Genomic DNA, 27,831 nt, shown 5'->3' with positions numbered 1-27,831 from the left:
GTAACAATGAAACCCCCCTGTACAACTAATATATGCTAATAAAATATTTTTTTTAAAAGAAACATTAAATAATAGGCACCCGATTGTTTTACGCCTTCTTCATATTGTTGACTTGACCTGTCTGAAAACAGTGTCTTCATTGCTTCTGAACACTATTATAACTAATTCTATAAAAGAAATGACCTGATTTTATAAATGTCTCTCACTTTATATGTTCTTTAGTGTAATGATTCAGTACATAAGAAATGTTCTCCACAGAATATAACGTGGTTTGAGCAAGATAATATTTACCTAATAGCATTGTTGAGAGTTAATGCAGTTTATAGTTATGGAAACCAAGTAATCTTGATTTGAGCTATCACAGGTATTATGACGGGGGTGGGGAGCCTGTGAAGTGTCTAGACAGAGTTGGACAACTCCTGGGAGTGAGGTCTATAAACAGAAAACCTTTTCATTTTACCCGTAGTTGTTCACCGGCAGCCAAGAGGGAAAACCAAAGATCAGATAGTGGACAAGATGGAAAGTACTTTCCCATTTTTGTCACAAAGACTTTCACTTAATTTTTAAAATTCAACAATGAGTTCCTTGCGTATTTCTTACACCTTTCCTAATATTAAACATGACAGTTCTTGTGACTCATTTTCATACTGTTAATGAATAAATTATGGTAGTCATGCATAGCATTAAGATATTGCTTTGCCCAAAACAAATAAATAGTAATGCATGTGTTTTTAAAGATATTTCTAGCATTTTGCATGCATATTGATAACCATCTTACAGTGAATTTTCATTCATTTCAACAAATATTTATTAAATCTTTGCTATATGCCAAACAGTGTTATAAGCTCAGGGAATGTGGGGATACCACTGGGAATAGAAAAGACCAAAAAAACAAAGAAGCCTCTTGCTATAATGGACCTTACTTTCTAGCATAGGAGAGAGGGTGAGATAAAACAGTAAACTTAACTAGCTATGTATATGTAAGAAGGTGATAAGTTTCATGAAATAAGGACGATCAGCTTTAATATCTAGTGTTTGAGTTACATTTTTTTTTTATTATTCATATGTGCATACAATGCTGGGGTCATTTCTTGAGTTGCATTTTTAAGTAAAATAGTCTAGGTGGACGGCCTTATTCAGAAGGTAATATTTGAGCAAAGACTGAACAGAGGTGAAGGAGGCAGCTATGAAATTACATGGGAGAAAAATTACTCTAGACAGAGGGACATGCACGTGGGTAGTCCCTAAGCAGAGTATGATTGACTTGTTGACCAAGGAGACCTGAGTGTAGGGCAAAATAAATGAGGGAAACAGTGGTAATGTCAGATTATGTAGGAACTTGTAGGTCATACATAGGTGGTCATGTATGTCATTTATGTTATTAAATTTAGCTATAATGAGAGAAAAAAACTAATGAGAAAAAATTAATTATTTGCTTAATTTCTAATATATTCATCCTGTAGGTTTTCACAACATCTTCCATAGGTCATTTCAGTGTGGGTCAGTAAAGGGAATACAGTAAAGAAGCTAAAACACAACAACAAAACCCAGCCACAGTCCCTGTGAGGTTTATCTTGGTCTAGTGTAAATCATTGGGTTTGTGTGTCAGTCTTGGTGCCTGATGCTTTACCTATACTAGCTCATATAATTCTAAGTAAGATAGACAGTGTTACTCACTTGGAATACAGTTGATGAAAATGAGACTAAGAACACCTGAATAACTCCTTTTCGACAGAATGGGATCAGTCTTTAGTCTTGTCTTCTCACCATACCTTTGGCTCCTAGATCTGGTTGCATTGTCAGGGGAGCTTTTTATAGCTGTAGATTCCTTAAGCTTACTCCTGGGCATTGAGGGTTAGTGTATTTGACATGGAGCCCAGGGATCTTAACTATCAATAAACACTCCAGAGCTATACTTACAGGACTATGATACTCGTAGTAATTGTGGACACTTTTGTAATGTTCCTGTTTCTAAAGAAAATGATGTTACCCATCAAAAAAGAAATCCCTTCAAAAAGATTTTAACCATTTAATATCATGTTTGTTTCAAGGTTTTGAGCTGTTCTTCAGGTAAAGATATCCCTATTTATTCCTAGTTTGCATAGAATTGAATATTAAATTTAATAAACCTTTCATACTTACTGATCAGTGCATTTGTTTTTTCCTGTTACTTTTTGTTTTTTTTTTTTTGGTGGTGCTGGGTTTTGAACTCAGGGCCTACCCCTTGACCACTCCACCAGCCCTTTTTTGTGATGGGTGTTTTCGAGATAGGGTCTTACAAACTGTTTGCCTAGACTGGCTTTGAACTGCAATCCTCCTGATCTTTGCCTCCTGAGTAGCTAGGATTACAGGTGTGAGCCACCAGTGCCTGGTTCCCATTACTTTTTTAAGATAGTAGATTATGGTATAAATTTTCAGAGTTGGACCAGCCTTGTATTCCTGATTAAGTACAACTTGCTCCTGACATACTCAGTTTTTTAAAAACATGATTTCAGTTTTTTTTTTTTCAAAGATTTTGTAGTCTACCTTGGACTTTGATACTCCTTCCTTAAACTGTCCTTCTTTTAATACCAGAGTGATACCAGCTTCAGAAGTGAGGCGGAGAATGTTCCTTGTTTCCTACTCTTTGAAGCAGTGCGTAGACTAAAGTTACCTGTTCCCCACTACAATACCATCTGGAACTGCTTTCACAATGGCTTAACATCAGAAGAACCCTCAGCTAGCCAGCTTTCCTGCCTTCCCAGGGCCAGGGCTTTTCTATTCATTCCACAAAATTTATGATCAATACTCTCATTTTAAATCTGTACACATACTTATGTCTCCTTTTCACTTTGGCATTATTGTGCTTACGCTCCCTCCTTCCCTCCCAGGGCCCTGTGCTTGCGAGGCAAGCACTGTACCACTTGAGGCACACCTCTCAAGTGTGTGCTTAGTTTCAGATAGAATCTTGTGCTTTTTCTCAGACTGACCTTGACCTTTGATCTCTATGCAGGCTGCATGGCTAGGGTTACAGGTGTATGCTATCACACTCAAGCTTGTTTGTTGAAATAGGATCTCCTTAACTTTTTGCCCATGCTGACCTCGAACTGCAATCCTCTTAATCTTTGTTTCCTGAGTAGCTGGGATTATAGATGTGAGCCACCATGCCATGCCTAGTCCTTTAAAATGTTAAACTGTTACAAAAACACTTCTAGATGGTCTTTCAAGTGAGTTACCAAACATTTGTGGAACATGGGTGAAGGTTATACAGGAAACATGGCCAAGACATTTTGAGCTAGGCTTTGAGAGCTGAACGTGGCCCAACGTGGTAAGATACAAGCTAAAGAGAAGTGAATGCCAGTGCCCACCTGTGATATAGAGCTGCTCGTGGACTGGCCCTCATACCCTGTGGTTGCTGAAGGGTTTGGCTGGCTTTTCTCTTCGTTTGCGTTGGATGCTCCCTTCTGTGTTGAAGACCAGGAGGCCACAGTGGAAGTGGGGAGGCCTGGAGTGGTTTGAGAACAGTCTGCAGTAGACCCTTGGCATCCATGGGTCTTTGGTTCCAAAGGAGACTGCTGTTTAGGAACAACCATACGTGATCTGGATGCAGAGAGTTTAAAAACAAGTGACGGTGACTCAGGACTAACTGAGTGCTTCCACATGTCAGTTGAGCTGCACAGTGCACATAGGGGATTCATTTTTTTTTTTTTGACCACACGTGACCAAAGCCACCTGTAATAAATCCATGAATAAGGTTGGCTTACTATGTAACTATAAATCTTGCTGTGTAGGCACACCATTCCTCATGAACCAGAGCAGTGTGCTGTGACAGTCTTAAACTTCAGCATCTCCTGGCCTTTTGAGGAAGTAGAAGCACTCCACCAGCCCTGTTTGTTTTGGTTATTTATGAGATAAGGTCTCACTTTGCTCCCAGGCTAGCCTGAAGCATGATCCTCCTAGTTCTGCTTCCCTGCGTAGTTGGGATGACAGGTACATGCCACCATGCCCAGCCATTGGTTGAGATAGTAGTCTTGCTAACTTTTTGCTGGAACTGGCCTAGAACTGCAGTCCTTTCCATTTCCACCTTCCAAGTTGCTAGGATTATAGGCTGTGAGCCACCAGGCCTGGCCTCATACTTTTGTCTTTTGTTCTTTGCTTGCTCATTATCTGCCTCAGAGCTGAAAACTTTAGGCCATTATACTCCTGTTTTAGTTGAAACCTAACATTTCCACTAAATATCACTACTATTGTTTCTGTTTTACTGTTCAATTTTTTAACTTTTTTTGTCTTCCCTGATGGGCTTTGTTCACCTTTCTCAGAGAATATTTTCCTCTGTGTCTGAAATGTTTATGTTCTGTGCATGGATTTACTTTAAAAAGTGCTACCAGCTGACTTGACAACAGTTTCATTGGCACCTAATCCCTTTCCACTGTAGACATTCTAGCCACCCCCTGGTATTTTTTGCTAGTGGCAGTTGTTTATTTTGTTTTGTGTCATTTTTGTTTTTAAATTGACATGCAATGAAATATCTAATAGTTACCGGGTTGACAATTGAGAAACTGAGCTGTGTACTATCTTCTAGGCTTATTGGCATAATCTTGTGCAGGACAGTTCAGTTTTTAAAGTGGGGAATACTGAAAATTTGTTTTGTCCTCATGTTTGGGGATGATAATATTTAAAAATTTCAGACTAGTATCTCTGTACAGATTCTTACATAGGTTATCTGTCCATTCACTATTTTGTATTCTCATCGGTTCCTTAGAAGAATTCCTCAGTATGTCGTGTGAGCCTTCATGAGGAGAAGAGATTATCAGAGCACTTAGAAAAGATTGCTATTTGATGCTATCTTGTTTTATAGGGCATCACGAGGAGAGGAAAAACAGAACTATTTGAACGCTGTATTTGAAAATAACTGTTAGAACTACAGTAGGCTCTGAGATAGGTATAATCTTTGACTAGAAGGTAGAATTGTGTTTTCAAGTTGCTCGTTTTTAGTAAGAGGTTAGATCCTTAGGTTAAAAAAGAATCTTGTGGACTGGAGGTATAGCACAGTGGTAGAGCACTAACAAGCCTGAGGCCCTGGGTACCAACTCCAGCATTGCAGAAACCAAAACCAAACGAATCTTACAATTTTAAATTGAAAGCTACGTAAAATATTCTGCAATGATCCACACAGTACTTGTGTTTTCCTCATGAAAAGTGAGAACCTAAAACAAATGAGCAAACTAAGAGCTGTGCAGTGTAGAACAAAGGTGAAGAAGTATCCATTAACGAGGTGCTAGGAATCAGTGAGCTATTTGGCTGTACATTGGCCTGTGGTTTTAACTGCTGGGCCCTTTAAAAATGTCCTTGCTATCTACATCATCTTATGTTTGAAGTTCTGTTTACGGTACATATAGGAGTCCTGCTTGGAGTTTTGGAAAACAGTGAGTGTGTATTGGTGAATGAGTTAAGTGTACTGAAATGTCTAACGTACCTGTCCTCCTGTTTTAGGAAACTGAAAATGCCCTTCCAGCTATGCTAGGTCTATAATGGGAAGTGTCACGGTTCGCTATTTCTGTTACGGGTGCCTTTTCACATCTGCAACCTGGACAGTCTTGCTTTTTGTTTATTTCAACTTGAGTGAAGTGACTCAACCACTTAAACATGTGCCCGTCAAGGGGTCTGGGCCCTATGGACCATTCCCCAAAAAATTTTATCCACGTTTTACTCGAGGTCCAAGTCGAGTATTAGAGTCACAGTTGAAAGCAAAGAGAATTGAGGATGTGATAGATAATCACATTGAAGATACAGAGAAAGGCCACCTGAAGTTCTCTTCTGAATTGGGTAAGTCCTATTTGATTTTTACTCTCAGCCACATCAAGGGACTTAGCATTGAAAGTTTGTTCTTTAAATCAAGTATTGCTCAGGAAGCTAGAATTGTGCCATTTTCCTAGTTTGTGAACTAGCTACGGTTCTATGATTTTTAAAGATAGAGTTGAGAGTTATATTCTGATTTTTCCAACTCTGACTTCAGAGAGAAACTAGGTCTAGAGAATAGAAGAAAAAGGGCTAGAAAGAAAATGGAGCCTGGTGAAATGGCTCAGTGGTAGAGCATCTTGGTAGGGCCTTGCAAGTGTGAAGGCCTGAGTTCAAACCCCAGTGCTGCAAATAAATAAATAAATAAAATTGGAACCTTATAGGAGAAGATTTTTAATTGCTAGGATTATTTAACAAGGAAGAGAAATGACTGAAAGATGACTTGACTGTATTTAACTTATCTTAAAAAGGCAGATTTAATTAAAACAGATCAAATACTAGGTTTAAAAATGAGTTTGAGTTACTCATACCTAATGAAATTTTCACTTATGAGAAGTAAGACTCGAAATAAAATCTTAGTATAAAATAGAAAGTGCCGCCCCCATTATGTTCTGTTGAATTTGGAAATAAGAATCTACTGTGTATGCCTTTGAGTACTATATAGTGCTTAAGGGATAAGTAAGCCAGTTTGGTTATCTTCAAAATGTGAAAAAAAGAACTTTGATCTTTTCATAGAAACATCACATAATAGGTTATTTAGAAATAAAAACGTACAGTAAGTGATTTTGAGAGACTGAACCATAGAGTAGAAATGAAATGTTAAAACAGACATTTCATTTGGTCACAGTTTCAGAGAAATTAATTTTAGGACTTAATGTGTTTCTAATAAGTCACTTTTTGTAATATGTACCTAACAGTCCTTTTAAATACACCTTTTAAAAGCATTTTAAAAGCATTAATGCAAAACTTTCTAGCTCTCTTATACACGTTTATTTGGTTTAACTTTCATAAGGAAATAACATTGAGTTTACCATTTCGAACAAGCTGTGTATTTGCTTTTGAGAGAAGTAGGGAGAGAATTGTAGACATTGAAAGTGACAGACTCAGATTGCCTGAGTGAAAAACTGAATTCCTTGTAGAAAAATCCTAAAGAATTTACAAAACCGTAGTATTAGAACAAAATGAACTGGCAATTGCATGGTGCTAGATGGGCATGCCCGACCATTTGTGTTTCTGTCCACCAACAGTGAATGGTTCCAAAACAGTGTTGAGAACAATTGCATTTATAATAGCATCAAAACAGTAAAATACTTACAAAAAAATTTAGCCTGCCAAAATTTGTACCCTAAGTAGTGCAAAACAGTTCTGGAAGAAATTAAGGTAGATCTAACTTTAGGTGGAAAGACATCCCAGGTTGGTGAATGAACCCCTGAATGCTAATTCATTTCTGTCAGAATCCCAATGGACTTTATTGAAAAGTTTATCCTAAAAATATGGAATTGCAGAGGATGCTGATTAGCCAAAACATTCTTGAAAAAGAGCAAAGTTGGAGGACTCAGGCATTTTTAAAACTTCCTGCAAAGCTACGGTACAGTGATCAAACAGTTCTTTTTGTCCTAAGGATAGACATATAGATCCATATAGATCAATAGAACAGAGCTGAGAGTTCAAAAGTAAATCCTATGACATTTGTGGTTAATTGGTTTTAAAAAAGGGCACCAAGACCATTTATTGGGGGAAAGAATATTCTTCTTTTAAAAAATGGGCAAAAACTTGTACTTGAATGTTCCTAACTGCTATTTTAGACAATATTAACAGCAGAAAAAAGGCAGAAACAAGCCAACCTCCATCAACTGATGAGGTGACTGAAATGTTATGCAGGTACAAAAAGGAATGGAGTCAGGATCCATGTTTCAACATGGTGAACCTTACACATTATCTAAGTGAATGGACTACTGCAGAGTCCATTCAGTGAATGGCCAGAGTAGGCAAATCCACAGGGATAGAAAGCATGTGAGCAGTGACTGCTGTAGTGGGTGCAGTTTCTTTTTGAATGGTGAAAATACTCTGCATCTAGATAGTTGTGATGGTGATTACAGCATTGGGTGTAAGCTAAATGTCACTGATGATACTAAATCCTCTATGTAAGGAAAATCTAAGGCTGGGTGTGGTGGCACATGCTTGTAATCCCAGCTACTTGGGAGCAGATCCTGGGAGGATCATGGTTCAAGGCTGGCCCAGGCAAAAAGTTAGTGAGACCCCAGCCTTAGTCAATAAGCTGGGTTTGCACCCATGACTCCATCCATGCGGGAAGCCATGGGGAGTAGCATTGTGGTCCTAGGACGGCCCTGATGGGAGACCCTACCTGAAAAACCACTGAAAAGCAAAGTGGCCTGCAGACGTGGCTGAAGTGGTAGAGCGCCTGCCTACAAGACCCCAGTACTGCAGAAGGAGGGAGGGTAAGTCAGCATAGTAATAACTAAAAGTGTGCTGATTTCTAAAGTTACCGATAAACAATTATAGAAAAGAACCTATGAAAAAGTACATTTTAGAAAGATTATCAATAATAAATTGAAAATTATAAACATTTTCTCATTTAATCTTCAGTTAATTACAGAATTTATTGAAATAACTCCTGACATGCTAATTAGTTGAGGTTTGACTATGATTATATTTGCGCAGAGAAGGGAGGAGAGGCTGCTGAAGTGATCTTTCAGTATGGAAGAGTTTTGCATCTAAAGCTTTTATTAGAAATGGGGTTTTGTTGGTACTCACTGTGAAGTTGTCCTCTGGTAGCTGCTGAATCCAGTAGTATTTCTGGAGAATCTCTTTGGCCAAGTCACTGTCGTGATGCTGTGTACAAACATTCTCATTTTGCTTCTTTGATGTTTTGAACATGGCCAAGCCTCTTCTCGTGGAGTTTCCATCCTTGTGTAAACTGCTGGAAGGAATTTGTTGTTGTATATTTCCAAAAGGATGCTGTCCAGCTTAAGTCCTAGAGAGAAGGCCTGCAAAGAGGTATTGTGTCTGCAAGGACAAGTCAGGTGTTCTGTGGCCATATAAATCAGAGAGATACTTGATTCCAGGTCCTGTCCACTCACACTCAGAACGTTCCTTGTGCTAAAGGAGCAGTTGTCCTGCCATTAAAAAAAAAAAAAAAAAGATTTGACTTTTAGAATTCTCTATTTCCTAGTTTCTTTGACAGTGAAATCTTTTTTTTTTTTTTTTTTGTCTTTATTTGTTGAGGCAAGGTCTCACTGTGTAGCTCTACCTCCCAGGTGCTGGGATTATAGATATGTACCATCATGCCCAGCTTTTTTTCCTTTTAATGTCTTCTAACATCCAGTGTGATTAGTTTTTCTTGAATGGTATGGGAAATGCTGCTTTACAAAGGAATCATTCTTTGAGGAGAGGCCGAAGGTCTGATTTGGGAACAAGACAGCAAAAGTTACCCTTCTATGCAAAGGTGAGACTTCTGACAGAATATTAGAACAAGCATGTTAAATTGCAATGATGATGTTTATATCTGTACAGGAATTACTTGCCAGTGAAGCTGATTAAAGTCTGAAATTAGAGACTGCAGAAGCCATTTTTGTGGAAAGTTTTAACTGTTGTCTTTTTTAGATAAAGGGTTCATATGAAAACTTGCTAAGATTGGGGCCTGTTGTGGTCCATTTTTTTGTTTGTTTGTTTGGCAGTACTGGGGTTTGAACTCAGGGCTTCACACTTGCTAGGCAGGTGCTCTACTGATTGAGCCATGTTCTCATCCCTCCACTGGGTTTAATAATCTATTGCTTATAGGGAAAATTATTAAACATTTTTCCCTGGTCATAGGTAACTTTCTCTCATGAATAAAATACAGTATTAAGATTATGGCTTGTGAGCAGGTGTTGTTTGTGGTACACTTGCTCTATACAAAACTTAGAAGAATTGACCTTTACCTCAGTTTACTTACTTGAAATTGGAGTCAACCTAGATTTGAGGTACATGGCTATTATCTGATTATAATTGGGTAACATCATAACAGTAACTGTTGTAATCCTTTCCAGGCTGTATGTCCTGACTGTAACTTCCCTCTTTTGCAGGTATGATTTTTGATGAACGTGATCAGGAGTTGAGAGACTTGGGCTATCAGAAACATGCCTTCAATATGCTTATTAGTAACCGCCTGGGCTACCATAGAGATGTTCCAGACACCAGGAATGCCGCGTATGTTTCTCGCAACTTTTTCCTAGCATGTTTTAACAACATAGCGCTCTCCATGGCAGTACAAGGAGCCAAGAGGATGGTGTTCATAGTTTGCAGTTAGGATGCATCATGCTAGAAGACTTGCTTGATTTCTTACTTGTATTTGCCTTGAAGCGCCATGATTTGAGATTGTACTGGCACACTTCTAGAGCTTGCTGTATCTCTTGAAATTTCAAATCGCATCGCAAAGAGGAGGGAATTAAGTATTCTAAGTTTTAATTATTTATTGGATTCATGGCAAAAAAGAATTAAAGTTGGCAAAGATTTATTTTATTCATATTCTTTGGTCTTTTATTATTTTTTCTTTGAAAGGCTTTTCATTTGTGTAGTCTTGTCATTCCCCTAACAAGCCTTCGTTGAACACCTTCTACTTGCTACATGCTATACAGACCCTGGAAATAAACAGGATAAGACTTAGTGCTGCATTCACAGGGCTCCAAATCTAGCAGTAGGTGTGAAGAAGGAAACTAGTCACTGCCATAGCATATGAATAATAGCTGGCTAGAAACTGGCCAAATATAGATCCAAACCCGGAGTGACCGGGCTTCACAAAGAGCAAGGCCTTTGCACGAACTGGGAGCAGCATGTAGAGCTCTGTGCAGCATAAACATGTGAGGCTGCTTGAAGGAACTGACCCTGTTCCACTTCGATTGCATGGAGAGAATTGCAGGAGGCTAGAGCCCGTGGGACCAGGCGCTGGATGCTTTAACACCTGGGGAAATTGAGTTCAAGACTTAAGTTTATTCTTCAGTAGTTTTTTTGTTGTTGCTTAGAGCAACCTAACCCTTTTTATCAAGTAGTTGCTTACATGGAAGTTCTTCTGTTATCATGAGAGATGATAGCTTACTCAAATCTTTTTAGTTATTGGGCAAAATTTTTCAAATACAAAGTTTTATTTTTCTATATCCTTCTGAAAGCTCATTGAGGAGCAGCCAGACATCAGCCTTTGAGTGCTGCATTAAACACTTGCAGTGACTTCAGAAAGACCCTACACTGTTATGCCCCTTCTCTGTAAAAAACAAACCTGAAGTTTAAAAAATGTGGGCTCCAAAGTAACAAGGTAGCAGGTATTGGAGAGAGAAATTACTAACAAAATGTTAAACACTCTAAGGCTAAACCACTGTTTTCCTACATGCTCTCAAAATCATCACAATGTAAGGAAGAGGCTGAATCAGAGGCAGTAAAGGCTAGTGAAGTAATGATCCAAGAAATTGAGCCCCTTGAAAGCCGGTTTTGCTGTCTGTGTCTTGACAGATGTAAAGAAAAGTCTTACCCAGCTGACCTGCCAGTTGCTAGTGTTGTCATTTGTTTCTACAATGAAGCCTTTTCTGCCTTGCTCCGGACAGTGCACAGTGTTGTAGACCGCACACCAGCACACCTTCTTCAAGAGATCATCCTTGTGGATGATGACAGTGACTTCGGTAAGTATGCTGTGACCAGCAGTAGTGCAGTGAGGCTATGTCAACTGTTGTTGACAGACATTGGCAGTGCTGACATCTGAGATGCAGTAGGTTCACCTGCACGCTGTTGTAGCTAAGCTGAAGTGCCTGTCCATTGACTATAGGATGGTTAGAAGAAACGCCTTATCATGGTAATCTGCCCTTGAGATTTTTCCCTTGAATTACTTAAAAAAAATTACTTTGAAGTAATTGTGGATTTGTAGAAAGTCATGAAGAGGTTCTCTTTACTCTGTGTCCAGTTTGCCCCATTGGTTAGTCTTGCACAATTACAGTTCAATGTACGAAGCAGGAATTCTACATTGGTAACATGCCATTTTATGCCATGGGCAGATTCCTATAACCGCCATACAGTCCCATGGTGTACACTACTTCATCACCCCAGTGATCCTGCCTCATGCTACCTCTTTATAGTTAGTGCCCCCTTCCTCACACCATCATCCCCAATCCTTGTCAGCCACTAATCTGATTTTGCCATTTCACAAGTGTTCTGTAAATGGAGTCATTCACTGTGTGCCCTTTTGGGATTGGTGTTTCTCGTTGGGCTTAGTGCCATGGCCCACATTTATCCAGTAAGTCTGCTATACCACTTGTCCCTCGATTAAAGTGGATTGCATTGTGGTGGTTCTCAGATGATCTCTGAGCCCCAGTACTTCTATGATTCCCTACATGTTGTCTATACCTTTCTTTAATTCCCTGTAGATTCTTTCAAAGAATGGCTTCACATACACAAATAGGCTCTTTATTCACACTACTCATTCATCTCAGGCTCCATGTGAGACAGGTGGGAACTCATTTTACAGAGAGAAGATACGAGAATTTAGTGAGTTTTCTCAAGATTCCCCAACTGTGAAGTAATTGAAAGGAGACCGCCACTCTGCCAGCTCCCGGCCTTTTGCTCCTCTCAGTACAGTACCTGCAGAAGTGCAGTGGTGAGGTGCAGCACGGTGGTAGTTTGCTGTGTACTTGACAACTTCTTGAGTATCTCTGACAGCTACAAGAGAGACTGGTATGCCAGGATACTTAAGTACTCAAAGTGAGGATATGAATGTGACACCCACAAGGGCACAATTCTCAGACCTTGATAAATACTGATAAAAACTTGGAAAGGTTAGTGAAGATCAAAACTTGCTTTTATTCTTCAGTATTCCACACATACACACATAAAACAAACAAACAAAAAATCCCAAAACCCTTTTAAAACTGAGCAATTAAAAAACTAAATGAGTCTGGACCAATTTGAAGATCTGTTAAATACTAAATTCTAGCATTTCTGGTTTGGGGGATTTTTTTGAGACACGGCCTCACTGTGCTGCCCATGCTAGCCTCTAGAAGTCCTGTGCTGTAGCTGGCCTCCTGCTTCCTGAGCTGCAGCGGGGGGCGTAGGGCAGTGCTGCTGCACTGACTGGATTTTTTTCTTTTTTAATCAACTTGTAGTTTGGTTTTCATTTTGTGACTATTTTATCTAAAAGAAAAAAAATAATTTACAGTGGTTTGTGTACTAAGTATGGAAAGAATTACTGCTTATTATCTTATACAATCTTTGACATTATTATAAAATTTAAAAGTAAATTACCTAGAATTCATTAAAAATATTTAGTGCCCTTGGAAAAAAAGGCATTGAGTGAATAAAAGGTGATTTTTACTGCTGCTATTACATAATGCATGGGAAGAACCTGAAAGTTATTTCTTAACTATTCCAAAAAGATGGAGGTATGCAGAAGACACTTCCATCTCATTTTCTCTGTTTGCAATGTGGACTATTTACATTCCCTCACTCACGATCCTGATTTTAGACATTCTCTCTGCAAAGCACTGTGCTAGATGCTGTGGAAATCAAGTCTGGCTAAGGCAGCCATTCCTCTTGGCCAGTATTCCAACTCCTACTTTTCATTTCCTTTTTCTTCCTACAGAGTAAGGTACAATATTCTTTTAAAATAAAGCAGAATATTCTATAATGTTTGCCTAATTTGTCATTGCGAGTTTTAACACATACCAAATGTAACTTTGAGAATAGTTACCAGTTGCCCTTGCGTATCATGCAGTTTGAGTAATTATGGAACTCTTTGTTTTTAGATGATTTAAAAGGAGAATTAGATGAGTATGTCCAAAAACACCTCCCTGGAAGAATTAAAGTTATAAGAAATACAAAGCGTGAGGGATTGATTCGAGGGAGAATGATCGGAGCAGCCCATGCGACAGGTACAGCTGTCCTTTGGATTTTCTTTGTGGTGTCGGATGCTGAGGGTGGATCCCCACAGCCTCTCACTGATCGTTTAAACACACTGATTGTTTAAACTGTGTTTAAACGAGCAGTGCCAACCGAAGAGGTGAGGGTTGTTGCAGTCGGAAAGACCTTTTCCTGCGCTGACTCTGCTGCCCCAAAGCAGAGCACAAGGACTGAACTATAGAACCCTTATGGTCTGTTCTTTCGGGGCCCTCCTTGGTAGTTTTTGCCCTTAAGTAGATTTTATATCTTACTTATATAAGCAGAAAAGTCCAAACCAAAATAAAACTAAACATACTTTTTTTCTTAGTACAGAACTTAAAATACATGAACCCAAACTGCTTCACTTAATTTTGCTAATAATTCTCAGTGTGGATTCATATCTTACCTCTGGAGATGATGGTTCAGGATTTTAGGTAGTAAACAAGATTGACTTCCATAACTATGAATGGTGTCTTTGAAAAATATTCCCTCTTAATCCTTCTGATTCTTCAAAGAGAAGGTCTCTTGTTATTACTAGTAGATTTAAACTTTCCATCATACCCTAAACCGTAACTTCCCCCTCTAAAAAGAGAGAGCAGGTGTCAGACTTGGTCTTCTGCAGAAAACACATCTGGTTAGTCTTTAGTTACATTATATTGGCTCCATTGTATTTCTTTCTATGCTTAACTAAAAAGAAATATGTATAGGGTTTGTGTTCCTGATTTTCTCTTATGATCCTGATAAAATTTTTCCTTTTAAAATGAATTTGGGGTGGTGGAGTGGCTCAAGTGGTAAAAGCAACTGCCTAGTAAGCAGCAACAGTGAGACCTTGAGTTTAAACCCCAGTGCTGCCAAAAAATAAAATAAAAATAAATGCACTTTAAAAAGTAGGTATGTAATAGTGCAGGCATGTAGTTTTGCAATATTGTAATGTATTGCCTGGACATAGCAAAAAAAATTGTGAAAGTAATTTGAGAAGTCTTGAACTTGGTGGGGACCTTCCCTTGTACACTGCTCCTACTACTCCTTGTGCACTGCTGTGCCAGTGGGGTTTATGTGGTGAGCACTGTGCCCTGCTGCTGCCCTCCTCAAAAGCCACTGCCAGACCATTTGCTGGATTGAGTTGGGACTTCATTTGTAAAATCTTCTTTCTCTTAAACCCAAAGCAATTAACAAAAAGTGAGATGCAGCTCCTCTGCATCTAGTTTTAATATTATATACTGAAGTCAGGGCTGCTTCTACCTTCAGTTGGCATGCTGAATTATTGAAGGCCAGGAAATATAGAACTCTTGGAGGTGGGGGGAGGGTCTTTCCAGAATTATGCCATTTGAACATTTGTCCTCTACAATGCATATTTGCTATTTAGCTTTATGCAGATGAAAGTAGGTCTCATTTCTTTTTTGTATGATCTGGCCAGGTTTTTGTTCAAATGTGGATTAGAAACTGTCAGAAGCCCACCAGTTTGGGGAAAGTCATTATGGCAGGTTCACTGTGATCAGGTATACTCTTACTTCATTAGTTAAGTGGGTGTTACTTGGAAAAAGTAACACTTTCAGAATTAAGAAATCTATAAAGACATTTGTCCTCAAAGAAACCTTGATTGAATTGATCCCATTTCACTGAATACGCTGAGCATTTTGTCTTTCTGCATTAAATGTTAGCTGGAGAGCTGCATACTTGTTAAGGCTGTGTACAGACACTGAGCTACAAGACTGATTCTCTGACATCATTGAACACTTGTCTGAGGTATTTCTTCTTTCATTAATTGAAATTGGAGGGCTAGCCAAATGGCTCAAGTGGTAGACCACCTGCCTAGCAAATGTGAGATCTTGAGTTCAAACCTCTGTACATATAAAAAAAAAAAGACAACAGATACATCTTGTGCTTTAAGTCATTCATGTAAAGTCTACATCGATTACATACTTAGAATAGTAATGCTTCCTTACAAGATTTAAGTTTCTCAACTGCTCAGAAAAATCATGTAGTTAACAAATTTAGAATTACCAAATGCAGCAATCCTCATTCTTGCTCACATTTATCAAGAGGAATTAAAACTGCAGGATAAAATTTTGACAGTGTGTTTTGCTAAGTAGAAGAAAGGTGTCAATGTGCTACCTGATGAGAGCTGCTAAAGCCAAAAAGAAAATGGAGGGAAGACCAGGAATGCAAAGCTGTACTGTGCAGAATCCCAGGGAGAGGGAGATGCAGAAGGATGGCGCCTTAGCTAAGATGGGGTTGCAGTCTGGGTTCTGGCTGGGTTGGGGAGCCCCCTCTCATTTGTGAGAAAATTGCTCTGGTGTAGCAGTGACCAGTGTCGTCAGTGAAAATGCAGTTAGTTTTCCTATGCTCTGTTTACCGAGACACAAGATGTAGTCTAGTGTGGACTCAGTTTAGAAATACTTGGTTAAAATAATTGTAATAAAAATACTCTCACACAGCAGTCCACTGTCATTCTACCAAAGCATTTTGTATCTGAAGAGCTGGTTTGTAACTGTGAGACCTTGAGTCTTCTTGCTGAATTGTTTTGTCTGTAAGCCTTGACAGGCTATTTGTATGTGTCTCAGTGACAGTGCTCACACCAGGCAGAATTCTTGGCCAAAAGATTTCTCTGGCTCCAGCTGGCAAAGTAAAGAGTAAGGGTGCCTTGCTTGGAGTGGGCAGGCGGTCACTACATTGCTTGTCTGTAGCCCCGGCTCTGGTGGCAGTGCCTCAGCTGGCATAAGTGAAGCAGCTCTTTAGCCTCTATCCTTTGCTTCTCAGGGGAAGTCCTGGTATTTCTGGACAGCCACTGCGAAGTGAACGTGATGTGGCTGCAGCCCTTGCTGGCCGCCATCCGTGAGGACCCACACACTGTGGTGTGCCCAGTGATTGACATCATTAGCGCTGACACACTTGCCTACAGTGCGTCTCCTGTCGTGCGGGGCGGCTTCAACTGGGGGTTGCACTTCAAATGGGATCTTGTCCCCCTTTCCGAGCTTGGAGGGGTGGATGGAGCTACCACGCCAATAAGGTAAGACTGCTGCTTTATGTTGGGAAGGCCCCACCAGGCTTTCCTTAGGGTAGAATGAGTAGTAAAGGTGATTCCTTCTTTGTAAAGACCTAATCCGTCCATTAAAATTCTCGAGTGTCTGTTGAATTTTGTGCACTCTGCCAAGTCCTAAGGAAAGAGTTATGAATTAGAAATGGTCAGTGCCGTCAAGTCTCTAGGGCTCGGGAGTGGCAGACAGATGATCTCATCACGTCCTGGGATCCCTGTCCATGGGGCACTGTGGAGTGCCTGTGTGCTGTGGTTTTTGTGACACGACTTGCATGGTTCACTGTGTTGCTCGTTAACTTCCCTTCAGTTCTTTGTGGCAGGGTGAGTTTTCCTTATCTGGCATGCTTGAGACCAGAGTGGTTTTGGTTTGGGATTTTTATTGGATTTTTTGGTATTTACATATGCATAATGAGATATCTTGGGGAGGGGACCCAAGTCTAAATACAAAAATTTGTGCTTCATGTGCACCTTATACACACAGCATGAAGGTAATTTTATGCCATGTGCCTGCGATCTGTGACCTATCTCATGAGGTCAGGTATGGAATTTTCTACTTGTGGCATCACATAGATGTTCAGAGTTTCAGATTTTGGAGCCATATTTGATTTTTGGATTAGAAATGCTCAGCCTAAAGTACGACTAATGCTGTGAAAACATGAGCGATAGTCCTTTTTTTTAGTTAGGGTTTTGAAGATGGATTCTTCCTAGCACCAGTACGAAGCACAGAATGTGGATTATTTTTAAGTTCTCATCTCTGTTCTGTAATCTGTAACACTGTAATTTGCTCTTATGTTTTTTTCTCCTTATTTTTGTTTTCCTTTAATTTCTTATGTAGATTTCAGAGAGGCTTGTTTGTATTTTTACTTTTAAAAGTTCTTGGACCTAATGTTTTAAAAACTTGTGAAAAATAACATACATAAAAATACATAGATAAAAATACACATGACTACACACAATAAGGGGTTATAATGTGAACATTGATTTTTTAATTCTGCTCCCAGCTGCCATCCCATTATTAGAAATTATACATTCTTATACACTGTCCTTTAAGTGACTACCCTAGGAAATACAAGTGTACTCCTAATTTGTCACTTGTTACTATTTATAATAATAAAAATTGCCACTTTCCTCAAACATTGCAAGGGACTCAAATCTTCATCCTCATTATCTTCAAGTTATATGCTGTTGTCAATATATGTATATATAAACCTCTACAAAACATTTTTTATGTAACCTGTATTCACCTTGGTTTGCCACTTATTTCTCCTGTGTGTCAGTACTCCTTCCTCATCTGCACTTCCACCTGGGATTACTCTCATTGTTTCCTCCAGTTGAACCTCCCAGTGATTACTTTTGTCTTTGCTGTTCTGAAAATGCACTTGTCTCACCATTATTTTATTCTTGCTCTCTCTTTTTTGGGTGGAACTGGGGTTTAAACTCAGGCTTCATGCTTGCAAAGCAGGTGTTCTACCAACTGAGCTATTCCTTCAGTCCATCACCATTCTCTTAAGAGTGTTTTTTCTCCATGTCCTGATCTAGGCTGGCTGACATCAGCCTTTGGTGGTTTCTGCTGTTACAGACAAGAAGCCAGAGTCAGTCTTACTTTTGCTTCCTTTGCAAATAATCTTTTTTCATTGACTGCTTAACTTTTTGTCTGCAGTTTTTCTTTTCATGGACTAGAGTTTGAACTCAGGGCCTTGTGCTTGCTCTATCACTTGAGGCACACTCTCAGCCTGCTGTCTTCAATTTTCAGAAGTGTTTTTCAGATAATGCATAAACACGGGTGGTGGTTGTTGGGGTTTTTATTTTTTTTCTGATAATACCTAGTTCTCTGTTAAACTATCTTGTCTTTTATTCTCAATGGTATTAAGCAGTTACTTTGAAGTCTCTGCCTGATAACTTCTTAACTAAAATTCCTGCACATCTGTTTCTATTATAGGTTGTTTCTCTTCATGTGGTTTTATCTTCAGTGTTTCCTGGTTATTTATTTTCTCTTTTATTTTTGCTTAGTGCCAGACATTATGCAGTCTACGCTCAGTACTTTCTCTTCCGTAGGCTTGGGCCATTAGAATCCATAATCCCCTCGTTCCAGTTTCAGAAAGTGAGGTGCCTGGAAGCTGACTCAAGTCCCTGTGTACAGCAGCTTCTCTGCCTCTAACACGGCATGTCTCAACCTTGACACTACTGACACATCAGGCCAGACGGGTGGGGGCTCCTGTGTGTTTTAGGATAGTTAGAACCCCTCGCTTCAACCCAGGTACCAGTAGCAGCCCCTGTTCCCCTCCCTCCACCATCCCCACTGAGTCTTGGTAGCTAAAAACGCTCCAGATGTCATGAAATACCTGCTGGGACACAGTCATCCCCTTAAAGTTCACTGCTGACACATTAGATCCACCCAGAGTGTATGAAGCTGTGAAGTCTCTCCATAGCAGGCATGGAGTCCAGTTTTTGTCCCAGTGGCTTTACCAGACCATAACAAGGAATTACATGATTAATTTTAGGTGAATTTCTACTAAACATGGTTATAGTAAGAAAAGTGCTTTTGATTCTTAGAAAAGTAGCCTTGATATGCCAAATACCTAACATGTCATTGGCTAGCTCACACCTGATGTTAGATAAAGTGTTTCATAATATTGTTATGTTCCAAAGTTACCTAGAATTTTTTAAAAACAAAACAAAGGCAGAGAACTGACTATATTGAATTAGTACAGGAGCTACTTTCCTTTTCTAGGTCACCTACAATGGCTGGAGGGTTGTTTGCCATGGACAGACAGTATTTCAGTGAGCTTGGGCAGTATGACAGTGGCATGGATATCTGGGGAGGAGAAAATTTGGAGATATCATTTCGGGTAATTTTATTTTTGTGTGTTTTCAGTTATTAAACCTTGTGTGTGATGAATCTAATTGCCATCCACCATCTCATTTGCCTGTAAACGTTCCTTGCTCATACTTATTGGTGGTGTCCTCAGAGCACGTCACTTTACTATCGTCTGTGACATGGATCACATCTACTCAGTGAGAGTGTGTAAGAATATGTGTATTTTATAAGCATTTTTAAAGTATGGTCAACATAACATCAGGACATTTTAATATGTGTCTAATCTAGACTTCATTCGTTTTATTGATACTACTAGATACATATAGTAGGGTAATCAGATTTCCTTGTTACAGTGACGCCACAGTATTTAAGTAATTTTATTTATTTATTTTTTTCCCCTTGGGAAAATAAGACATTTATTTTATTTTATTTTATTCATATGTGCATACAATGTTTGGGTCATTTCTCCTCCCCTCCTTACCCCCCTGCCCCCTCCCTTGCCCCCCCAACCCCTCGCTACCAGGAAGAAACTATTTTGCCCTCATCTATAATTTTGTTGAAGAGAGAGTATAAGCAGTAATAGGAAGGAACAAGGGTTTTTGCTAGTTGAGATAAGGATAACTATACAGGGAGTTGACTCTCATTGCTTTTCTGTACATATGTGTTACCTTCTCAGTTAATTCTTCTCAAACTAACCTTTTCTCTAGTTCCTGGTCCCTTTCTCCTATTGGGCTCAGTTGCTTTAAAGTATCTGCATTAGTTTCTCTGCGTTGAGGGCAACAAATGCTATCTAGTTTTTGGATGTTTTAAGTAACTTTAGAAATGAATATTTCATGGTTTTATAATGTAGTCCATGTTTAGTTCATTTCAGAAAGATAATTTTTAAATATCCCCTCTGACTCTTCCACTTGAGTGTTTGTGTCTGATAAGACATCCTGTAAAGTTTCACAATGGTCATTAGTGAGGTTCATGCCTAACTCTGCAGCATTGTGAGTTGACACATCTTTGCTCCTGGCCAGATCTGGATGTGCGGCGGGAAGCTCTTCATTATCCCTTGCTCTAGAGTAGGACACATTTTCCGAAAACGGCGACCTTATGGATCTCCCGAAGGCCAGGACACCATGACACACAACTCTCTGAGGCTGGCACATGTCTGGTTGGATGAATACAAGGTGAGGTTCGGTGTCCTTTGCAGAGGACGAATGATAGGGTGGCCACTCCTTTGCTGATGGCTGGGGTGATTTTTTTCATTCTTGTTTCTTTTTGCTTTGCTGATCTTCACTTTAGGGCTGGTCTTTAGGTGTCTCTATACCCACAATTTCACTCAATTTTGGTTCTAACCTGACTCTTAATTTTCTTTGCTTTTTTTTTTTTTTTTTTTTTGGGTGGTCTTGGGGGTTTGAATTCAGGTCCTCACAGTTGCTTAGGCAGGTGTGCTAGCACTCAAACCATACCCTAGCCCTTTTGTGCTTTTGTTATTTTTTCAAATAGGGTTTCACATTTTACCAGTGCTGGTCTTGAATCAGGATCCTTCTGTTTATGCCTCCCACATAGCTGGAGCCACAGGCATGCCTTACAACACCTGGCTTGTTGGTTGAGATGGGATCTTTGTGCATGGGTTGGCCTTAAAGCGTGATCTTCCCGATCTCCACCTCCTGAAGAGCTGAAATTACAGATGGGAGCCACCATACCTAGCCAGCCCTGGTTCTTTCTCTATGTGGCTATTCTGTAAGAAAGAGAATGCAGCCAGCTTCAGAAGCTGTCTGCCACTTGAGCCACACCTCCAGTCCATTTTGCTCTGGTTATCTTGGAGATAAGATCTCCGCAAACTGTTTGCCCTGGCTTGAACCAATCCTCCCCATGTCAGCTTCTCAAGTTTCTAAAATTATAAGTGTGAGACTTTGGTACCCAACCAGCTTTCCATATTTTCTTTGTGATATCTTTATTAGTATAATTCACATACCAATTTTGGAACATTTTATTGCACCAAAAAAAAAAAACCAGACCATAGCCTTTAACTGTTAACCTCCATTGTCCACGCCTTAGATAACCAATAATCTATTTCCTGACTGTAATTAAATTGCGTTTTCTAGTCTGTAACCCTAGCTACTCAGGAGGCAGAGATCAGGAGGTATGGTTCGAAGTTAGCCCTGGCAAATGGTTCACAAGACTCTACTCAAAAATACCCATCACAAAACAGGGCTGTTGGGGTAGCTCAAGTGGTAGAGTGCCTGCTTAGCAAGTGTGAGGCCCTGAGTTCAGACTCCACTGCCACCAAAAAAATAAATAAATACATACATACAATGAGTTATTTTAATGAATTAATATGTTTACATTTCTTTGGGAGGCACCAGTGGGAGGGGGAAAAGAAGAATGTGATGGGGTAAATATGATCAAAGTGTGAAATTATATATATATTTGAAAGTAGCATAATGAAACCCACTAAAAACTATTAAAGGGAGGGAGTGAAGAAAGAGTAAAACAGGGTGAATTTGATCAAACTACATTATATGCATGTATGTGAATATCAAAATTAACATTTTTGTACAATTAAATTTTTAATATGGCAAATATTCTTAGATATACCCCACACAAACAGAACCTCTTGGAGTCGTCAGCAGTTTAAAGAACGTAAAGTCCTATGACCAAAGAGTTTAAGAGTCACTAATCTCAAGTATAGTCTATTTTATTGTTGGTAAAATAGACTTTATAGATTTTGTCATTTCTGAAATCAGAGTGTATCTTACAATTCAATGTATGTCTCATTATTGTTGTCAGCTAATGACAGATTTAATTGTGTGAAAAGTTTCCATTGTTTTCTGGCAACATCAAGAAAACTGGAATGAGACCAGGTACCATGGCTCACGCTATAATCTTAGCTACTCAGGAGGCAGAGATCAGGAGGATTATGGTTCGAAGCCAGCCCAAGGAAACAGTTTGCAACACCCTATGTTGAAAATACCTAACACACACAGAAAAAGGGCTGGCTCAAGATGTAGGCCCTGAATTCAAACCTCAGCAACACACACACACAAAACTGGAATGGAAAAATACTTTTGTTCATAACTCATTGTTTTTAAACCTCATACAGGATTGCTTAATATTGATTTTTAACAAAGAAATTCCATCCTCATGTCTTTGTACATTTAGGAGCAGTATTTTTCTTTACGGCCTGATCTGAAGACCAGAAGCTATGGAAACATCAGTGAACGTGTTGAGTTGAGGAAGAAGTTGGGCTGTCAGTCATTCAAATGGTATTTGGATAACATTTACCCAGAGATGCAGATACCTGGGCCCAATGCCAAGCCTCAGCAGCCCATTTTCATCAACAGAGGGCCCAAGCGCCCAAGAGTCCTTCGGCGTGGAAGGGTGAGGCAGCCATCTTACTGATTGATTGAGGAGGGTGTGATATGAAAAGTTTTGAGATGATACTATAAATGACATACCAGACTTCATAAAGCCTAGCTCTAACTATATGTACTTTCAGGACCTTCCTCTACTTGAGCATAAGTGTTTAGAAATTGTAGTATCTTGGGATGGAGTATGGCTTGAGTGCTAGAGCAGCTGCCTGGCCGTGCAAGGCATTGACTTGTTCAGACCTCGGTGTTGCCAAAAATTTAGTATCTTGCTGTTAATGTAAGATCCTTAGCCGGGCGCTGGTGGCTCACACTTCTAGTCCCACCTGCTCAGGTGGCAGAGATCAGGAGGATCACCGTTAGAAGCTAGCCGGGGCAAGTAGTTTGAGAGACCTATCTCAGAAATAGTCGATAAAAAGAGAGCTGGTGGAGTGACTCAAGGTGTAGGCCCTGAATTCAAGCCACAGTACTGCAAAAAAAAAAAAAAAAACACACAAAAAAAATCCTTTACCTGTTGGTCTTTTTCTTTTTAACCTATTGGTCTTCATAAAAGCATGACTTTTATGAAGTTGTGTGAGACAAGTTATGTGGCAGCTTCCAAGAGCATAGACGCATGTGACTAAAAGCAACGTAAGCAAATATAAAATGATTCCCCAAAGGAAAACAAGTGAAATGGAACTGCTCTCTACTGCATAGTCATAGCTCTGGGAGCCCAGTGTAGCAGGTTAGGGTCAGAGTGATGGCACCAGGTGGGGTTTCCCACCCAAGGTGCTGAGCAGTCTTCTGAGCTCACACAGAAGCACACCTATGGACCCATTTGTGTAATCAACCTAAGCTCACACAGAAGCACACCTATGGACCCATTTGTGTAATCAACCTAAGTTCCAGGGCTCGGTCCCTAACAACATTACAGCGCTCTGAGCATTCAGGGTCGGTGCTGTCATTGTTGCCCAGTTTCTCTTTCTATGTTACTAAGAAGGCACACATCCAGTTTTTATAATGCCATCTGTTTTCAGGGACTAGAATTGATTCTGGCTATTTCCCTCTTGTTCTGTTCTATAAAACAAAAAAATCAGGATGTTTGTTAAGTAAAAAGAGCATGTGTGTCCATATGGCTGGAAACCTCCCACTATATTTCTATCTCACCATTGGAATAGGTGTTTAGCTCCAGTTCAGCATTGTATCACATTTAATTATGTTGTCTTTTTAATACCTTTTCTTATTCCCTTGACTTTAAGTTCTTCAGGGTGGGGATATTTTAATGTCCTCTACCCCCTGTAGGAGATCATGATCCTGTATATTTAGCTAGAATTTGTTCTCGACGCTGTTTGTGAATGTTAAAATGGCTAATTATTTTGTGATGTCTCCAGGCTCCCCTGGACAAAGGTGCAGTTCCTGTGGAGTAATGCTTCCATGTATCTTCCAGAGCCTTGTCCTCAGCAGTCAGACCTCCTTGATCTTGGTCTCTGCACGCTGAGTTGTCATGTGCTTTCTCCTTTTTTGCAGCTTTATCACTTCCAGACCAACAAATGTCTGGTGGCTCAGGGCCGCCCCAGCCAGAAGGGAGGTCTAGTGGTGCTTAAGGCCTGTGACTATGGGGACCCAGCTCAGGTGAGTAACCCCTCCCAGCACGTAGCCGCTTGAGGAAGGCAGCCTGAGGACATGATATGTTAATGTGCTTACTCCTTAAGTTACACATTTTAAGTTGGGGATGACCTTGGAGGTCATTGTAGACAATTACTTCCTTTTTCATCTGTTTGTCCTGCTTTGGTTTATTTGTCTTGGTAGCATGGTCAGTTGTTGAGAACATGATGTGTGCTTTCTGCTGTTACATGGATTTAACTGATTTCACCAACTCTAAGAGCTTGTTAGAAGTGGCAGGTGAAGTGTGCCTTCTTCCAAACAAGGACCTTTAATTATAGTAAATGGATCAATGTATCTTTTTCTCTCAAATCAAATTTTCCTGACCAATTTTTGTGGTGCATCAAAAGAAACAACAGAATCTGAGTTCATTTAATTCACATAGTTTCACTTACTGTTTGTCTTTTTAGTATTAAAATAGCCCTAAATATAAGTTAATAACTTATTTCAGTTTGCCACTTGAATTTCAGACTGATTTGTATCTGACAAAGTCACCTAACAGCCTCCAGGCACCAGTGACTCACACCTGTGATCCTAGCTGCTCAGGAGGCAGAGATCAGGAGGATTGAGGTTTGAAGCCAGCCTGGGCAAATAGTCCATGAGCCCCTATCTCAAAAAAGCCCTTCACAAAAAGAGCTGGTAGAGTGGCTCAAGGTGAAGACCCTGATTTAAAGCCCCAGTACTGCAAAAACAAACAAAAAAACCCAAAAACCTAACAGCAATCTAATCTCACAGTTGCTGTCTCCAGACTAAAGTGCTCACAACATGGCATTCCTGTTTCCATTTGCATTTTGGTGGTGTGTTGCTGTCACACAACAATAAACCTTTGACTTTTTGGTCAACAGTGCATTCTTTGAAATTTCCTAAAGCATGTTTTACTTCTGAGAGTGCTGCATACTATGGAAGGTGATACGGATGTTAGGAAATTGTTTTAAAAAGCATTTTTTAACCACTTCTGGATAGGGAAAGTGCATGATTGCCTGGCCCTGTTACTACAGGTCTGTGGGCAGTCAGTGCCTTGTGGTGGAAGTACATGGCAGAGCAAAACCACTCACCTCACAGGCCCAGGGAGTGGAAAGGAAGAGGAAGGGGCCAGGGAGTGGCTCCTTCAGTGATCTGAAGACCTCCCATGAGACCCACCACCTCCCAGTAGTGCCAGCCTGAGGACCAAGCCTTTAAGGCACGAACTTTGGGGGACTCCAGATGTAATCACAGCAGGTGCCACACTTCCTCCTGTGTTTATTCTGCTTCCACTAAGTCTCATACATTGGCCTGTTTGTTTTCTGATCATAAATAAGTCCATTTTTTCTTCCACAGATACATGAAGTATCCAATCCTGAATTTCACCATCTAAAGCAAAAGATTTTTTTTTTTCCTCCAGATCTGGATTTATAATGAAGAACATGAATTGGTTTTAAATAATCTCCTTTGTCTAGACATGTCAGAAACTCGCTCGTCAGACCCGCCACGGCTCATGAAGTGCCACGGGTCAGGAGGATCCCAGCAGTGGACGTTTGGGGTGAGGAACTCCCAGCTCATTTGGTGATGTGGGGAGGGTGGGAGGAGGCTTAGAAGATGACTCAGATTCTGCTCTGGGGAAGGTCTTCAGAGATGGCAGTGTCCCTTAACTCATCTTCATTTTAATCAATCATGAACACTCCACAGCTCTTTGGCACTGTGGTGTCTCCTTTACCATATCCTGCCACTATGTTTTTATTTTTTAATTTGGTACTGGGGTTTGAACTCAGGGCCTCACACTTGCTAGGCAGGCACTCTACCCCTTGAGTCACTCTGCCAACTCTTTTATGTGTTGAGATTTTTCGAGATAAGATCTCAAACTATTTCATAGGCTGGCTTTACCATAATCCTCCTCCATCTCTGTCTTCCAAGTAGCTAGGATTACAGGTGTGAGCTACCGGCGCCCAGCTTGTTTTTGAAATAAAAGCAAATAACTTTTTTTTTTTTTTTTTTTAATTCAGAAAAACAACCGGCTGTACCAGGTTTCTGTTGGACAGTGCCTGAGAGTGGTGGATCCGTGGGGTCAGAAGGGCTCTGTTGCCATGGCAATCTGCGACGGCTCCTCCTCCCAGCAGTGGCGTCTGGAAAGTTAAGGTGGACCCCAGCTAGGTGGTGACTCACCAGGCTTTCTTCGCCCACTACAAAGCAAGGTGCTCCGTAAAGAATGCCCCTGAGCTGACCCCATGACTGGGTGGAGCAGTCATGGATAAGTTGCCAGCATGGGGGAGGGTGTTTCATAGGACAGTTTTGAGCTGATGTTACAGATGTGTTGCTTATAGAGGGAAAACAGAATAATTTTAATCCTATAGAGTTAGGCTTCTGCAGAGCAAAGCCTGAGCAGTGGCCATTACTACGCCTCCTCATTCCCGAGGGAGCAGGACTCACCACGCTTTCCCTTCCTGGGAGACTGCATGGCCACGGTTAGTATGTTCTCAATAGATAACTTCAATGACTGGTTGAATGCACATTACTTTTAACGTCAGAAGGCATCATTTATGATATTTAAGAGGCAGTTAACTATTATAAATTATTTTGATGATTTAGCATACAATCTACATGTAAATAAAGGATCTGTTTGATGATTTAAATAGGATTTTTTCGGTCTGCTTTTTATTTCCCCTTGCCGTGGGCTGGCCTCTTGCCTGGGGAGGAGGTGTTGAGGTGAACTCCTCGTGGGTTCAGGTGATGGGCCAGGCAGCGGTGCTCCCTTAGGAGGCAGCCCCCTCCTCATGTGAGCTGTGGGAACTTGTGCACTTATGTCACTTTGCTGGGAAACTCCCAAGTAGTGGCTACATGGCAGTTGGGTATAGAAGTTGGGATCTTAGAAGAGTTAGCTCAGTTAGAGACTTGGTAAATAGCTGCATATATTGTTCAGTGTCAGAATATAAGGTGAAGTCCACCCCTCCCAAAACTACATTTCAGAAGAGATGCAGTATTGCAGGAGCTCACTTTGTTTTTTGGGGGAGGTGGTATTGGGGATTTAACTCAGGGCCTCATGTTTGCTAAGCAAGTGTGATACCACTTGAGCCACCATCCTGGTTCTTTTGCCGTTAGCTTGTTTTCCAGATAGGATCTCACACTTTTGCCGAGGTGTCTTTGGATCATGATCCACCAACTCTCCCTCCTGAGTAGCTGGGACCACAGGTATGTGCCACCATGCCTGGCCCAAGTGATTTTATCTTGAACCACAAAGCAGTTTAAGCACCATATTAGATTAGAAGTGACTTGTATCCTGTTTCATGTTATTTGACTTGATGGGTCAGTCAGAT

The 27,831-nt window shown here is 40.2% G+C and overlaps 1 protein-coding gene across 7 annotated transcripts in view; it reads left to right on the top strand.

The window, feature by feature from the left end:
* Positions 1 to 27,150, top strand: part of Galnt11 (polypeptide N-acetylgalactosaminyltransferase 11) — a 46,272-nt gene extending 19,122 nt beyond the window's left edge. For 3 of the 7 annotated variants that reach the window (XM_020162003.2, XM_020162004.2, XM_074060427.1), the window contains exons 2-12: positions 5,473 to 5,805; positions 9,864 to 9,987; positions 11,281 to 11,447; positions 13,560 to 13,685; positions 16,453 to 16,702; positions 19,461 to 19,578; positions 20,567 to 20,719; positions 22,698 to 22,916; positions 24,410 to 24,514; positions 25,926 to 26,063; positions 26,524 to 27,150. In XM_020162003.2, coding sequence (XP_020017592.1) covers positions 5,511 to 5,805; positions 9,864 to 9,987; positions 11,281 to 11,447; positions 13,560 to 13,685; positions 16,453 to 16,702; positions 19,461 to 19,578; positions 20,567 to 20,719; positions 22,698 to 22,916; positions 24,410 to 24,514; positions 25,926 to 26,063; positions 26,524 to 26,655 — 1,827 coding nt within the window. In that variant the 5' untranslated portion in view covers positions 5,473 to 5,510 and the 3' untranslated portion in view covers positions 26,656 to 27,150. Of the gene's footprint in view, positions 1 to 4,023; positions 5,806 to 9,863; positions 9,988 to 11,280; positions 11,448 to 13,559; positions 13,686 to 15,353; positions 15,439 to 16,452; positions 16,703 to 19,460; positions 19,579 to 20,566; positions 20,720 to 22,697; positions 22,917 to 24,409; positions 24,515 to 25,925; positions 26,064 to 26,523 lie in introns of those variants that run through there. The other 4 variants (XM_074060438.1, XM_020162006.2, XR_012443298.1 and 1 more) reach the window with 4 other exon arrangements.
* The last annotated feature ends 681 nt before the right edge of the window (positions 27,151 to 27,831 follow it).

Source organism: Castor canadensis, chromosome 2 (assembly GCF_047511655.1).
Source record: "Castor canadensis chromosome 2, mCasCan1.hap1v2, whole genome shotgun sequence".
NCBI classification, from domain to species: Eukaryota; Metazoa; Chordata; class Mammalia; order Rodentia; family Castoridae; genus Castor; species Castor canadensis.
This window is presented reverse-complemented; position numbering and strand designations above follow the sequence as displayed.